The sequence below is a fragment of the Palaemon carinicauda genome, chromosome 35, assembly GCF_036898095.1.
Source record: "Palaemon carinicauda isolate YSFRI2023 chromosome 35, ASM3689809v2, whole genome shotgun sequence".
NCBI lineage: Eukaryota > Metazoa > Arthropoda > Malacostraca > Decapoda > Palaemonidae > Palaemon > Palaemon carinicauda.
In genome coordinates this window covers 53,447,119-53,463,093 of record NC_090759.1, presented here as the reverse complement: position 1 = coordinate 53,463,093, position 15,975 = coordinate 53,447,119, and the positions used below count along the sequence as shown (strand labels likewise).

Here is a 15,975-nt window from a genome sequence, read left to right as displayed (position 1 = left end):
TTGGTGCAAAAACGAAAGTGACCTTGATATAGTCCACTTGTTCCTAGGTCGGCGGCCTTCAAAAGCGATGGCCATAGAAGGCTAGAGTCCAATTATTAAGACGAGAATCGTTCAATGTCGGAGTGGAATCACGGATCCGATCCGTGGGAGGCATAAAAACATGATTTTGATAAGAGCTCAGCAGGTCTACATATGAACTGTCTATATACAGTATATATATATGTAATATATATATATATATATATATATATATATATATATATATATATATATATATATATATAGTTATATATATAAATATATATATATATATATATATACATATATATATATATATATATATATATATATATATATATATATATGTATAGATATATATATATATTATTATATATATATGTATATATATATGTATATATATATATATAATATATATATATATATGTGTATACATATATACATATATATATATATATATATATATATATATATATATATATATATATATATATATATATATGTGTGTATACATATATACATATATATATATATATATATATATATATATATACATATATATATATTATTATATATATATGTATATATATATATATATATATATATATATATATATATATATATATTTGTGTGTGCGTGTGTACATCACGTTCTTCAATGAGTGATAATTCCAGAGAAAAGTCATTAGTCCATAATATTCCCCAATCATTTGCTGAATCATGCTTAATGACCGCTAATACACATTACTCACACACTCTCTCAAAATGTATATCTGCAGCTTATCAACCATTATACACAGCTATATATTACATACAGTTTCCTACCTTGATTTCATCTTATTGTATCTCCAAGGATCAACTTAGTATATTTTTATTAATTAAATGTACTCACAATATTAAATTTCAGTTTTACTGTACTAATATTGTACAATGAATAGCAATATTATGATGATTCAAATATCTAAACGTTGCAATATTTTCGCATTCACTCTTGTGAGACTACTTTCTCTTACTATACCTCATTTTACGCACCTGATCCGCATTATTGTTTACTTTTTTGAATGTTATGAATTACGAATCTTTTCATTTTCCATCTTCCCCATTTGATCAACACATTTCAAATTACTAATACATCTGAAAATGTATTACACACCTACAGTAATTTTAATGCACCAATCTTTTCTTATCTCACAGGCTTGCACCCATATCTATCTCATCTTGGTCATCTCTCCTTTCTCCACCTCTGAAAACTTTGGACAGCTTTGAAAGCATGAACAAGACTTCTCTGAGGATCACATTTACTGCAGAAATATTGCTCATAATTTATCGATATTTCATCTTACAAACCTCTAATGACTTTCAACACATTATAGCTTATGTGCCATAGATTATAAATGCCCCTCAAGACGTAAGGAAAACTTCTTCTGCTGATCAACTGCTTAACAACAAATACTTTTGGTAGGTTGCTGGATACGTCTGTAGAAGTAAGCATATATATATATATATATATATATATATATATATATATATATATATATATATTTATTTATATGTATATATATATATATATATATATATATTTATTTATTTATATGTATATATATGTATATATATATATATATATATATATATATATATATATATATATATATATATAAGTATATATATATATATATATATATATATATATATATATATATATATATATGTATATACATATGCATGTTAATATACATAAGTAAATATGTGTGCGCGAGTGTTTCCATGTGTGTGCCAATTAGTTAAGAATTATGTAGACAATAATTAGTCATAATAACTAGTGTTTAAGACTAGAAATTTAACCTTTTAATGGATGATACCATTAACATGCATGAGCGTTGACTATAACGCATTGTGTGTATAATTAATAATAATAATAATAATGATACTAATAATAATAATAATAATAATAATTTTTCTATATACTGTACTGTACTCTATTTTCCTTTTCATCAAGGCAGCTTTTCTAAATGTCAGGCGGTTTGGACTGCAAATATGTCTATTTACTGATTACTCTTCTGCCTACACAATGATATAAGTAAGGCTAAAATTGCTTTTATGGTAACTCAGAGAAGTTAGAAAACCAAACTCTCTCTCTCTCTCTCTCTCTCTCTCTCTCTCTCTCTCTCTCTCTCTCTCTCTCTCTCTCACCAGGAACTTTGATAGATTCCCTTTACTAATATGCAGCAATTTCATATATAGAATGACTTATGCAATTTCAATCTCTCTCTCTCTCTCTCTCTCTCTCTCTCTCTCTCTCTCTCTCTCTCTCTCTCTCTCTCTCTCTCTCTCTCTCTCTCTCTCTTACCAGGAACTTTGATAGATTCCCTTTACTAATATGAAGCAATTTCATATATGTCTTCTGAAAAGAACACTATTCTGTAAGTACTGTTATGCAACATATCACTATCGCCTGCAATGTTCATGAAGTAACTGGTGTTTTTTTAGCTTGTCAAACCATCTTCTGCTTCGTTTGCAGTCTCTATAGGGACCCATCCGTCATTCAAATTACATGTCGTGTCCCTGTCCATTTCTTTTTCTTACATATTGTTAGAATATCCTCTTCTTATATATATATATATATATATATATATATATATATATATATATATATATATATGTAGTATAAATAATATACATATATATATGTATATATATACATATATATATATATATATATATATATATATATATATATATATATATATTTATATATATATATATATATATATATATATATATATATGTATGTATATGTATATATATATACAGAGAGAGAGAGAGAGAGAGAGAGAGAGAGAGAGAGAGAGAGAGAGAGAGAGAGAGAGAGAGAGAGGATGCTGAAACCCCAATTATTATAACCTGCTTGTGTTACCCTGAAGTTGGTCGACCCGCCGTATATAATTAAGGGAACGTCATCGTCATATTTGTGTTCTTTATATATATATATATATATATGTATATATATATATATATATATATATATATATATATATATATATATATATATACAGTATATATATATATATATATATATATATATATATATATATATACATATATATTCTTACGATGCTGGTCTATTATGAGAGCAGATTATTTTATTCACGTATTTGATTTGTATATGTAAGAAATATATAGCCAGCACGTAAGGTGGCTCTCACTCATGTAGGATTAAGTAGGGTTATGTAAATTATCAAAGGCTATCATCATTCATTTAGTTATATTTTCATTCAATTCCGTATATGTGAATTTACGTTATTTTAAAGAATTACATTTTTATTTCACGTAGTTCGATTTGACGCCCGAGACATTACGAACACCAACCCCGTCAAGTTTCTCATAAAACCACATTCCTCCACGGATTAGCCAAATCGGTTAATACCAAACACCATAGGTGTGGGATCTGATTGTGTAATTACTACTGAGCTAAGGAACCGAGGGTCATATTCCACTTGTTATATGGAATAAGCCTTCTTAGGACTTCAAAAAAAAAAAAAAAAAAAAAAAAAAAAAAAAAGAGAGACAGGAAAAAAAAATGACATCTCCACTCTGGAAAACCTAAGTAACCTTGATATGATTAACATGTTGCTAGGTTGGCGGCCTTCAAATGTTCTTTTAGCGATGGCCAAAGAAGGGTAGCGTCCAATTTTGAAGAGAATAAGAGTGGAATCAGGGGTTCCATTGGTGGGAGGTGTAAAAACTTCATTTTAATAAGCTCAGAGATCTGGTTATGATCTGTCTGTACAGGTGACTTTTAGGGGATCGGTCAAAATAAGCGATTCAATTTAACAGAGGTTTATCATCATTATCATAATGATGTTTAATATTAATAATAATATTGTTATTATTCTAAATGCAACACATCGAGGGAGGATATTTATATAATAATCCACAGAAAGAACCAGTAGTTGAAAAATATTTATCATCATAATCAACAATGTTACTACAATTACTACTACTACTACTACTACTACTACTGCTTCTAAAAATAATAATAATAATAATAATAATAATAATAATAATAATAATAATAATAATAATAATAATAATAATAATAATAAAGCCTAACGCAAGTATGATTGATTGATTGATTTAAAGTTTTCAGGCATCCTGACATCTAAGGTCATTGACGTCGGTAACATTTAATTTATGTATACAAAAATAAAAAATAAAATAAAATAAAAAATAAAAGAGTATTCAATTAAAATCATAAAAGTTGAATGTAATAAAAGTTAAATATTTTTCAGAAGACCTGCTTCTGAAATAAATCTAAAAATGCCACTTGCATGGTAGGACACATCATTTCCAAGAATCTTGGCAAGGATGAACCTGCCACCCTCACCTCGAGCCTCAAACAAATATCTATTCCTTAAGTTGTTTAATTGGGGCATTCGGTCAACAAATGAAGAATATAAAAATAAAGCAATGTGATTAAAGATATAGCTAAAACTTGAAATCGAAAACTAAAGAGAAATTGATAATCAAACCTTAAAAATTATACCAATAATATCCATAAAACTTACTATCAGTACTAAAAGTAATATTATAGCTAATAATGGCATAAGTAAAACTTTATTTACATAAAAAAGAGGAATTTCTGGACATCTGTAGACATTAAGGTATTATAGGTAGGTATATACTCGATTCTGATTCTATATATATATATATATATATATATATATATATATATATATATATATATATATATATATATATATATATATATATATATAGCCTTACACCTCATGGAGATGGGTTTGGTAGTGTCTTTGATTTTGATTCAAAATTATTCATAATTTGTTAATGCTATGTTATACAGATGAAGTACAACTAGCTCTAAATATGTATGATTTATATTTAGGTAATATGATAATCAGCCAATGCTACATCTAGCTCCAAATACTATAACTTGGTAATCCAAATATTATATAATCTTCCTGGCGTCTAAACCCGGTATTGATAACCAAATTCCTTAACGTAATGTCTGATATCCTATCGCTGTAATTAGATGTTGCAGCAACTATAGCCATTCTTAGCTTATCAAAGTTAAAACTCCAAATGAGTATTTCGGGAAGAACCGTGATATATTTACATATTACTTATTACATATTACAATTACATATATTTACATAATAATTCTCTTGCGTCTCTTGAAATATTATCTTCTAACCGGATAGAACTTTTTAAAGAACTTTTTTATGTATGAATTTATTTATATCGCATTAAATTAATCCTATGTCTCGGTTGAAATTTTAAACACATTAGAGAGAATGTAAAATACTATTGCTTTGAGGAATTATTTATTCTGTTTCCACTTCATATATTGTTGTGCTCCTTTCATTCATCTTTTTACGAGTCCATTTGAAGAGCTCGGTGAAAACGAAAGGATCTCAGCAAAAAGCTCGAATCCCATGGCTCCTGTTTTCGGCAGGACAGGATCTGGCACAAAGCAGGGTAAAATTCCCTCCGTTTTGCATAAATTCTGCCATGAAAAAGGGATTACGAGAGGTGGAGGGGTGGAGAGATAAGAGGGAGGAAGGGCAAGGACGGTGATGGTGTGTAGGGAAGAGAGGCAGAGAAGGATGAGAAGACGAAGTAGGAGAGATAAACATTTAGAGTAAAAACAGGGAAGAAGTTACGAAGGAGAACCAGGGAGGGGGGCGGGGGCGAGATTTTTGGGAGGAGAGGCACAGGAGGAGAAGGGGATGCTGTACGCTAATGGATAGGAGGCAGTCGACCCACCTCCCTCGGAGGAGAGGCGCCTGAGGGGGACCCGTCTTGCTTGGTTACTTATTGTCTGAGATCTATATAAAGGATAGGCGTCTTATCCTCAGACACAGATCACCTGAAACCTCAGAAGCAAACATGAAGGTCCTTGTAAGTAAACAACACTGGTGTCTGTAAGCCTAGAAGAATCCTTAGTGCACATAGAGAAGGAGGATTATTGTAATTGCCACTAAACTAGCATGAGATTTTCAAAACTTTTTTGACAATTTTATTTCTGTTTTCAATTATATTTTTTGGGAGTTCCGCAAATAGAAATAGTTAAAATTTGAGTTGTAAAACTAAGAATTTACTTACTAATGAATAATGTATTATAGCATCATATATTGATCCCAAATCTTTCGGTTATCAACAATAATTACTTAAATATGATGCTGACGTATTTCATAATAATATCTAAGCTAGTAATTAAAGTTTTAGACTATACTACACCATAGTCGTATGGCAAAACCCAATATCGACGGTGGTGTGTATACATTCAAAAGATATCTTGCAATTTCGAACACTGAGGAAGTATACATTATATTTGAATTTCCTAGTCATTCAAATCCTTTTTTTTTTCTTCTTCTTTTTTTAATATATCTATTTGCAAATTTCTTCAATCTCACCCTCCCGTCATTTCCTTGTGTTTCAGCTCCTTATCGCCCTTGGCCTTGTGGCCCTGGCTGCTGCTCGCCCCTCCGATGACATCGTGGACTTCGAGTTGGACGACCAAGAGCAGGAGCAGGAGGGCCAGCCTGGAAGGGCCGTGCAAGGGGAATACTCCTGGACCGCTCCTGACGGCAACGAGTATTACGTCAAGTACGAGGCTGACAGATTCGGATACAGAGTCGTCGAGGACAACGTCGTCCCCAGGGTTCCCGACGCAGACGACGAAGACGATAACTGAAGTCCTTCGTAAACGGATAAAGTCCTCATCATGTATCCATCCTAAAGACTGTCTTTCTATTTCCTTTCCAGAAGTTCTGTTCATGTATCACCAAGTGAGATTCATAGAGATTCTATATGAGAGATTTATATAAATATATAGAGATATAACAAATAACCAATGGCTTACTTTTATTCACTTATATTACCTTAATGACGTAATGAGCTCTATAAATTTTCGTAGTAATCATTTATATATATATATATATATATATATATATATATATATATATATATACATATATATATACAAACATATATATATGCATACATATATATATGAATATATATATGTGTGTATATATATATATATATATATATATATATATATATATATATACAGATAGATATATATGTATGTACATATATACACACACACACACACACACACACATATATATATATATATATATATATATATATATATATATATACTTATATACATATACATATATATATATATATATATATATATATATATATATATATATATATATGGAGAGTGCACATATACGGTTAATGTTCCGTTGAGCAATTATAAGGGTCAATTAACTCCGGGACTTTACAACAAAGCGATCTGGAATGATCAGCCTTCCAAACTCATTTCTAAAAGATTTTGCCAATAACTGAGAAGGCAGAATCCTCTCGAGCCATACATCCTGAGATGAAAAGGATCAATGTTTATATATGTATATATATATATATATATATATATATATATATATATATATATATATGTATGTATGTATGTATATATATATATATATATATATATATATATGTATATATATATATGCAATAATTTTACCATTGTAATTGTGTATTACCTATTAAATTCGGTTATCTATACCGGTCTAAGCCAACATGAATGATAAATATTTGGACTTTTAAGTGATAGTATTTGGAGATAGACATAAAATAGACCAATATTTTGTATTCATTATCATCATCTCCTCCTACGCCTATTGACGCGAAGGGCCTCGGTTAGAATTAGCTGGTCGTCTCTCTTTTGAACTTTTATATCATTACTTCTCCATTCATCATCTCCAACTTCACGCTTCATAGTCCTCGGCTATGTAGATCTGGGTCTTCCAACTCTTCTAGTGACTTGTGGAGCCAAAACAAATAATTGATGAACTAATCTCTCATGGGGAGCGCTAAGATTATGATCAAACCATCTCCATCTACCCCTCACCATGATTTAATCATAATATAGCACTCGAGTAATCTCTCTTTTGATTTCATTTATTTTCTAATCATGTCCTGCCATTTCACTCCCAATATTTTTCTTACGTCTTTGTTCTCAAAGCTACAAAATCTGTTGGATATTGTTTCATGGTCATACCACGCCTCATGTCCATATTGTAACACCGACATTACTAAACTGATATATAGCCTAATTTTCATATGTAATTTCGGGCGATTTAATTTCCAAATTCTACTTAACCTTGCCATTGTCTGATTTGCTTTTTTCAATCTTTCATTAAATTCCAACTCTTAAGACTCTGTATTAGTGATCAGAGTTTCTAAATATTTAAACGATTCCAATGATATTTCATCTTCCATTGCATATTGCGTTCGCATTATCTTTGTCTTTCTTCTAGTTATCGGAAGCCCAACCTCCTGTGACATTTCATTCTTCTGGTAAATAACTATTGCAAATTCTGTGGTGTTCTGATAATAAGGACAGCGTTATCAGCATACTCTGGGTCAGCTAATTTCCTATTACCCATCCAGTTAAATCCTTCTCTTCACCATCCCCAACTGTTCTATGCATTACAAAATCTATGAGGAAGATAAACAATATAGGTGACAACACATTCCCTTGGAATATTCCACTGTTCATGGGAAATTCATTGGATAGGACTCCACTAACATTAACTTTGCACTTACTATGCCCATGAACAGATTTGTTTAAATTTTCATATTTAAGAGGAACTCCATTATAACGCAGGACTCCCCACAAAATTGGGTGGTTCACACTATCAAATGTTTTTCAGTCCACAAATGCCATCAACAGTGGATTTCTATATTTTATACATTGCTGTACAACAGTGCAATTCGTCTTGATATGAAAATTTTATCAGTGAAATTACCTTTTCATCTCTCAGCTTTTCATCAATATTCCTCTCTTGTTTCTTTAAGATAAACATACTAAATATTGCATTACCTAAATATAATATTCATCATCATCTCCTCCTACGCCTATTAATGCAAAGGCCCCCAGTTACATTTCACCATTCATCTCTATCTTGAGCTTTTAAATAATTGTTGAGCCCGGTTTAGAGTTTAGTGAACTAGTGTCTCTCGAGGAGCGCGAAGATCATGCCCAACGTATCTCCATCTATCCTCCACCATGATTTCATCCACATAGAGCACTCTGGTATTCTCTTATAGTCTCATTTCTAATTTTGCCTTGCCATTTAACTCGCAGTATCAGATCATAAATATTGGAGAGTAATTTACACTTACAAATCAAGTTACAAAAAAAAATCAAATTTTTAATATAATCTGAACTTCATCTTCATGACATGCATTAACAAACTATAAATAATTTTGAATCAAGATCAAACTCGGTATCAGTGTCATCCTTATGCGCTGTAAAGAGTTATTGGATAGCAAGAAAGAAATATTTGCAAATCATTTGTGAACAATATAGTATCAGGGCATCACAGCTATAATGCGCATGCACAAGGTAGATAGTATTTTCATAATGTTACGACGTTCAACGATGTTGCAGAAATAAAAATATTGAACTGTACACTGTTGTATCCATTTTTCATGGCGGTATTGGGTTAGCTTACCGAAGTTTCATTACCTATAATCTTGAAAGAACATGCTTTAGAGTTTAGACCCTTGCATTGTGAAATTTATCAGGCAATGTTAAGAAAAATAGTTAATAATGTTCCCAAGATGGAATTCAGGGTTAACATAGCCGATATATCCGATTAACGTATGTTTTGTGAGGTATGCTCTTTACCAACTTATATAAAAGTTATTCAATATAAACATAATATTATCAAGAAATAATAGATAACTATCGGGAGGCCAAAGAGAAAAATCAACCCGGCAGATGAAAATGTCCCTATAAGGTCCCTTTTCAACCTTTATATGACACAAATGCGACTTTATCAACCCGCATTACGTTTGGGAACTAACCATAAGGGTGTTTTTTCGACCTATATTACATCATGAAACGTCCTTACTGACAATTACAAATTCATGGAGGACGACGCAGCTCTGAGCAGATGTTTGAAAGAAAAGGTGTCATTTTTTCATTTCACGTAATCTATGTGTTGATGTAGAGTACAAATATAATACAATAATCGAAATATATTATATCTAGGAAAGTATTGATTTGTTATTTGTGTTCAATTAATGCCTTTACTCTGGAAAATAATTGTGTCGTTTTCAATAGAATAAAAGATCTGGCACCGCTGTCTCTCACTCTCCCACACCAGCCATAACTACGCTGATGATTGTTACTTGGGTAATTTGTTAAGGAATGACACTGATTTTCTATGAGTTCTTATCTCTTAAGGAAGTTTAAATCAAATGATAAGTGAAAAGAAGTTGCTATCTATATCACTTACAACAATTCACAACGTTATCTTAAAAAAATATCCATGTATAATGAGGGAACGATTGTTAAACCATTCATGAAGTTCGTTTTTATAGTCTCTATACCAACCCCTCTCTTATTTTGGCAGCACGTGGTTTGCGATTATTTCGCTATTTAGTTAGGACAAGGTACCTCTGAGGCCATCTATTGGCCTTAGATCAAAACTTCTTACGCCCCGCTTCGAGGAGACTGGTGAGGTGCCTTTCCGTCTGTAACAATCATGGCTATCTGCGTTGCGCACATCAATCGTTTACGAGAAACCATGAATCGCATTAATAATAATCTAGTTTTATGAAAATTATTTTAAAAAGTTGACAAAATTGGTGCTTAATTTGAAAATTTTAGCAATAATTTGAGAAAATGTGCCACCACTGTCTCGCTCTCCCTTACCCCTGTAGCTCTAAGTAAGTAACGATCGTTTACCAAAGAAAAAAAATTGTGATATTCCTTATAATTTGGACATTTTTCTTTTGGGAATTGCAACAAATATGACCAGTAGTAATCACAAGCTAATGTGTGTTTTGTTGATAGAAAAAGTGACTCAAATAACAACAGAAATTAAGTAATGAAAATCCAATAATTAAGGGGGTGGGCGGGGAAAGGACAGTTTGGTACTTTGCTGTTCTCTTGGAACCAGTCAAGGATGTTGAAAAGACACAGCTGAAGTCATCTATTGGCCACAAAAATAAACACTGTACAGGGTTTGGAACTTTGTCTATCCTTGCGATCTGTATTCTTTCCAGAATTAAAATAGCTGTAGGTAGTGCCATTGTCACTTTGAGTTAAACATATAGCCTGCTTTAAAAGTAAATAAATCAAACAGTTTAGATCTGGATATACATAATACTTATTACACGCATTTCTATGTTAGTATCGACATTCTTCATCTTTTCCTTAAAGTAAAATCGTTCCGATGACTGGAAAAAAATGGAGAATTAGATGTCATGTACTGAGAAAAAAAAAATAGAAATTCAAATAAGCTGGGCTGGTCATCCGTTAACAATTATATGAAGCATATAGTTACGTCACTAAATGTGGTTACTGAAAACTAAAAACTCAGGGCAATGATTTTGAGATATGGCATCATTACAATACCGTTATAATTGATAAGTTAATTATTTCTACTTGACCAAACTTTATTCTTGTTAATCAAAAGTACTTGACGACATACATAAATTCAATTGAAGAAATACTATGTTGAAAATAATAAAATATTGATAAGATATTTTCAGATATACAAATACCAATATAAATGTATGGATTTCTAATAACATTCCTTATTCTTAAACAAAAATAATTTGAATATTCATATTGACATATTTCTTAATTTATACAACCAATTGATTAGCAATACTTTTAGAAAAGTGCTCAAATTATGTTTCAAAGGAAAATACTTATAAATCATTATAAATTATTCTGTGTACATGTTAATTATTATATGATATACTTTGAGATTCGAATAGCACATTTGATTGAAATAGGAAATTGGGAATGTTTTCATATATATATATATATATATATATATATATATATATATATATATATATATATATATATATATATATGTGTGTGTGTGTGTGTGTGTGTGTGTGTACATTATACATAAATTCTATGTACTATATAACTACATCACAATCTCCTCCTACGCCTGTTGATGCTAAGGGCCTCGGTTGGATTGCGCACGTCATCTCTATCTTGAGTTCTTTATTTAATTCTTCTCCATTCATCATCCCCTACTTTACGTTTCATGGTCCTCAGTCATGTAGGCCTGGGGCTTCCAACTCTTCTAGTGCTTTGTGGAGCCCAGTTATATGTTTAGTGAACTAAGCTCTCTTGGGGAGTACGAAGATCACCATGATCTCATCCACATATGGCTCTCGAGTAATCTCTCGTATAGTTTCAATGTTAATTCTATCCTGCCATTTAACTCCCAATATCCTTCTGAGGGCTTTGTTATCAAATCTACTAAATCTGTTGGAGATTATTTCATTGTCGTACCATGACTTATGTTCATACAGTTACACCAATCTCACTAAACTAGTATATAGTTTGATTTTTATATGTGGTTAAAGGTAATTTAATTTCCAAATTTCTCTTAACGTAGCCATTGTCTGATTTTTTTTTTTTTTCATCTTCCACGAAACTCTAACTCTAAAGACCCTCTATTGGAGATCATGGTTCCTAAATTCTTAATGATACATCTATAATCGTGTCTCCTTCCACTGATATTTGCTCTTCCATTTCATACTCTATTCTCATCATCTGTCTTTCTTCTATCTATCTTGAGCCCAACCCCGTGCGATATTTCATGCATTCTGGTAAGCAAGCATTGCAAATCCTGTGGCGTTCTGCTAATAAGGACAGCATCATCAGCATACTCTAGGTCTTCTAATTTCCTATTGCCAATCCAGTCCGATCCTTCTCTACAATCTCCGACTGTTCTACACATTACAAAATCCATGAGGAGGATAAACAACATAGGTGACAACACATTCCATTGGAGTACTCCGCTGTTCACTGGAAATTCATTTGATAGGACTTTAATAACATTAACTCTGCACTTACTATGCTCATGAACAGACTTACTTAAATTCGTATATTTACGAGGAATTCCATAATAACGCAGGACTCCAAAAATTGCTCGTTGCACACTATCAAAGGCCTTCCCATAGTCCACAAATGCCATCATAAGTGGATTTCTATATTCTATGTATTGCCTTACAAAATATCTCAAATTGAAAAATTGGGTGGGTAAAACTCCTACATTTCTAAATCCTATTTGTTCATCTCTCTGTGATACATCTGTAATTATTGCAATTAGTTAGGTCTCCTTTTTTTGCCATTTTCACCAACATTCCTAACTCCCATTTCTCAGGTTTTTCCTCTTCATACCACCTTCTACAAAATAATCTTGTAAGTATTCTGGGGGTCACTTCGTTTTCAGCTAGCAGCATCTCAGGAATTATTCCATTGTATCCCGGGGCTTTCCATCTCTTGAGTTTTTAATGATAGCTTCGTCTGAATTCATTCATGAGCACATCAAGTTCTTCATTAGCTTCAAGTTTATCAATGAAATTATTCCCTTCGTATCTCCTATTCATGACCTCACTAATGTGTTCCACCCAACGTAGTCTTTCTTTATCTTCTGTTGTTGTAACAGATTCATCCCTCTTCTTGATGGGTACATGCTTCTTCTTTGCCCCAGTAGAGATTTCATTAATAATTCTATTAGCGATTCTTAAACCATATCCACTCCCTGAATTCATAGCTCTGTCAGCCTCATCTGCTTTTCTGTCTAAATATTCTCTCCAGTCATTCTTGGCTTTGCTTTTGACCTCACTATCAATACTGGAATACTTAGCATGCTCTATCTCTCACTTTTCATGACTTCCTCGAAAACTTTCAGCAATCAATTTCTGTCTTTATCTCTTTTTACATTATCCCAAGTATTATTTCATATTCATGGCTTCCTCCTTGTAACTGCGTGCTCCAAAACTTCATTACCAACTGACTTATATATGTTCTTAATATCACACCATTCTTCATTAATAGTCTGTTCTCCATCTCTTAAAGTCTCTAGGACTCCAAATGAGTCTTAAATTCAATTGCAAATGTTTCTCTGTACTCATCTTTTAGAAACGTAGTTGTATCAAACCTAGGGAGAGTATTCTATCTACCTTTCTGTTGAGTTCTCTCAGTTTTAATTTCGCTGTGGCAATGAGGAGCGGGTGATCACTACCAATATCTGTACCTGTTTAGCTTCTTACATTTTTTAGTCCTCCTTCTCTCTTTATTAATGGCGATGTGATCTGTTTGATTTTTATAATAGCCTCATGTTGAAGTCCATGTATATATGTGGATACCTTTGTCCTGAAAAAGAGTACCTCCAATGATAAGATTGTTAAACAGAAACTTATGAAATGTGCTCCATTTTCATTTGCAACTTCGACAAGATCCTCGGCACCCATCACATACTCTATCCCTTGATTTTTCCTTCAAACTATAGCATTGAAGTCGTCAATCACAAGTTTCACATCTCTCTCTAGGATCTCATCCATTGCACTCTGCAACTCTTCATAGTATTCATCTTTCCTTTATTCATGGTAATCATTTGTTGGTGCTTAGCAAGCTATAATACTCATATTGCACTGCTTTGATTTAAACTTTGCAAGTTATATATATATATATATATATATATATATATATATACATACATATATATATATATATATATATATATATATATATATATATATATATATATACACTTAGTTTTAATAAGCGTCTTACATCATATATATATATATATATATATATATATTTATATATATATATATATATATATATATATATATATATATATATATATATATATATACAGTATATATATACATATATATATATATATATATATATATATATATATATATATATATATACATATATATATATATATGATTATCAGCTGCTGCTATTCCACTGGGATTAAAAGACTCAGACACGTCGATCTACTTTCTTATTTTGTCATTCCTTCGTCTTCTCTTCCTTCCCCTGCTTTGTTTACTATCTCCAGGGACCCATTCTGTAATTATTTTGTCCATTTATTGCCTGTCATTCTCATTCTATGTACTTCCTATGTCCATTAATTTTCTTACATGTTAGAATATCCTTTACCATAGTTTGCACTTATTTCCATGTTGCTCTTTTTCTGTCTTAGTTCTTTTCCAATATCATTCTTTCCATACTTTTTGAGTTATAACTAGCGTATGTTCTAAGAATTTCATAAGGCTCCAAGTTTCTTATGGACACGTTCATACTGCTAGAACCATCTGATTCAATACTTTTCTTTATAGATAAAACGGTATTTTACTTTTCATAATTCCTCTCATGCTTATCATTCTTTTAATTTTGGTCTCAAGTAAGTATGTATGAATTGTACCCATATGTGAAAATTAGCGTATAAGAATAAGAAAGGTTTTACGTACGAATTATTACAAATACTAAACCCGCCAAGTTTCACATAAAACCACATTCCTCCACGTGTAGTGTAATCAGTTACTGTAGAACGCCATAGGTGTTAGGACTGATTATGTAAGTACTGGTGAGCAAAGGAACCGCTGGTCATACTCCACATGTTCTATGGCGAAGAGCAATAACCCCTCCTGTTTTTGTTTACCTCATTGGTGCAAAAACGAAAGTGACCTTGATATAATCAACTTGTTCCTAGGTCGGCGGCCTTCAAAGGCGATGGCCATCGAAGGCTAGAGTGCAATTTTAAAGACGTGAATTGTTCAATGTCGGAGTGGAATCGCGGATTCGATTCGTTGGAGGCGTAAAAACATGATATTGATAAGAGCCCAGGTCTTCCTATGAACTGTTTGTATACAGTAGATACCTTTTTGGTGGTGGCTTAAAGTAAGCGATGAATTTAACATAAGATGGATCTGTTATTACTTCAGCCAGGGAGAGTGGTTAAATTAATTGAAGAAGCATAACTAAAGTTTCCTTGTATTTGTTTATGAAAGAAAACCGGCAAATAGTAAAAATGACAATAAATCTTACGCAAGGTATAGTAACAATAAC

The 15,975-nt window shown here is 31.6% G+C and overlaps 1 protein-coding gene across 1 annotated transcript; it reads left to right on the top strand.

Annotated features, from left to right (window-relative positions):
• Positions 1-5,832: 5,832 nt before the first annotated feature.
• LOC137627444 (cuticle protein CP575-like) lies at positions 5,833-6,888 on the top strand. The gene is made up of 2 exons (XM_068358531.1): positions 5,833-5,936; positions 6,478-6,888. The coding sequence occupies exons 1-2, from the start codon at positions 5,925-5,927 to the stop codon at positions 6,730-6,732; spliced, it is 267 nt and encodes an 88-aa protein (XP_068214632.1). The 5' UTR covers positions 5,833-5,924; the 3' UTR covers positions 6,733-6,888.
• Positions 6,889-15,975: the final 9,087 nt, after the last annotated feature.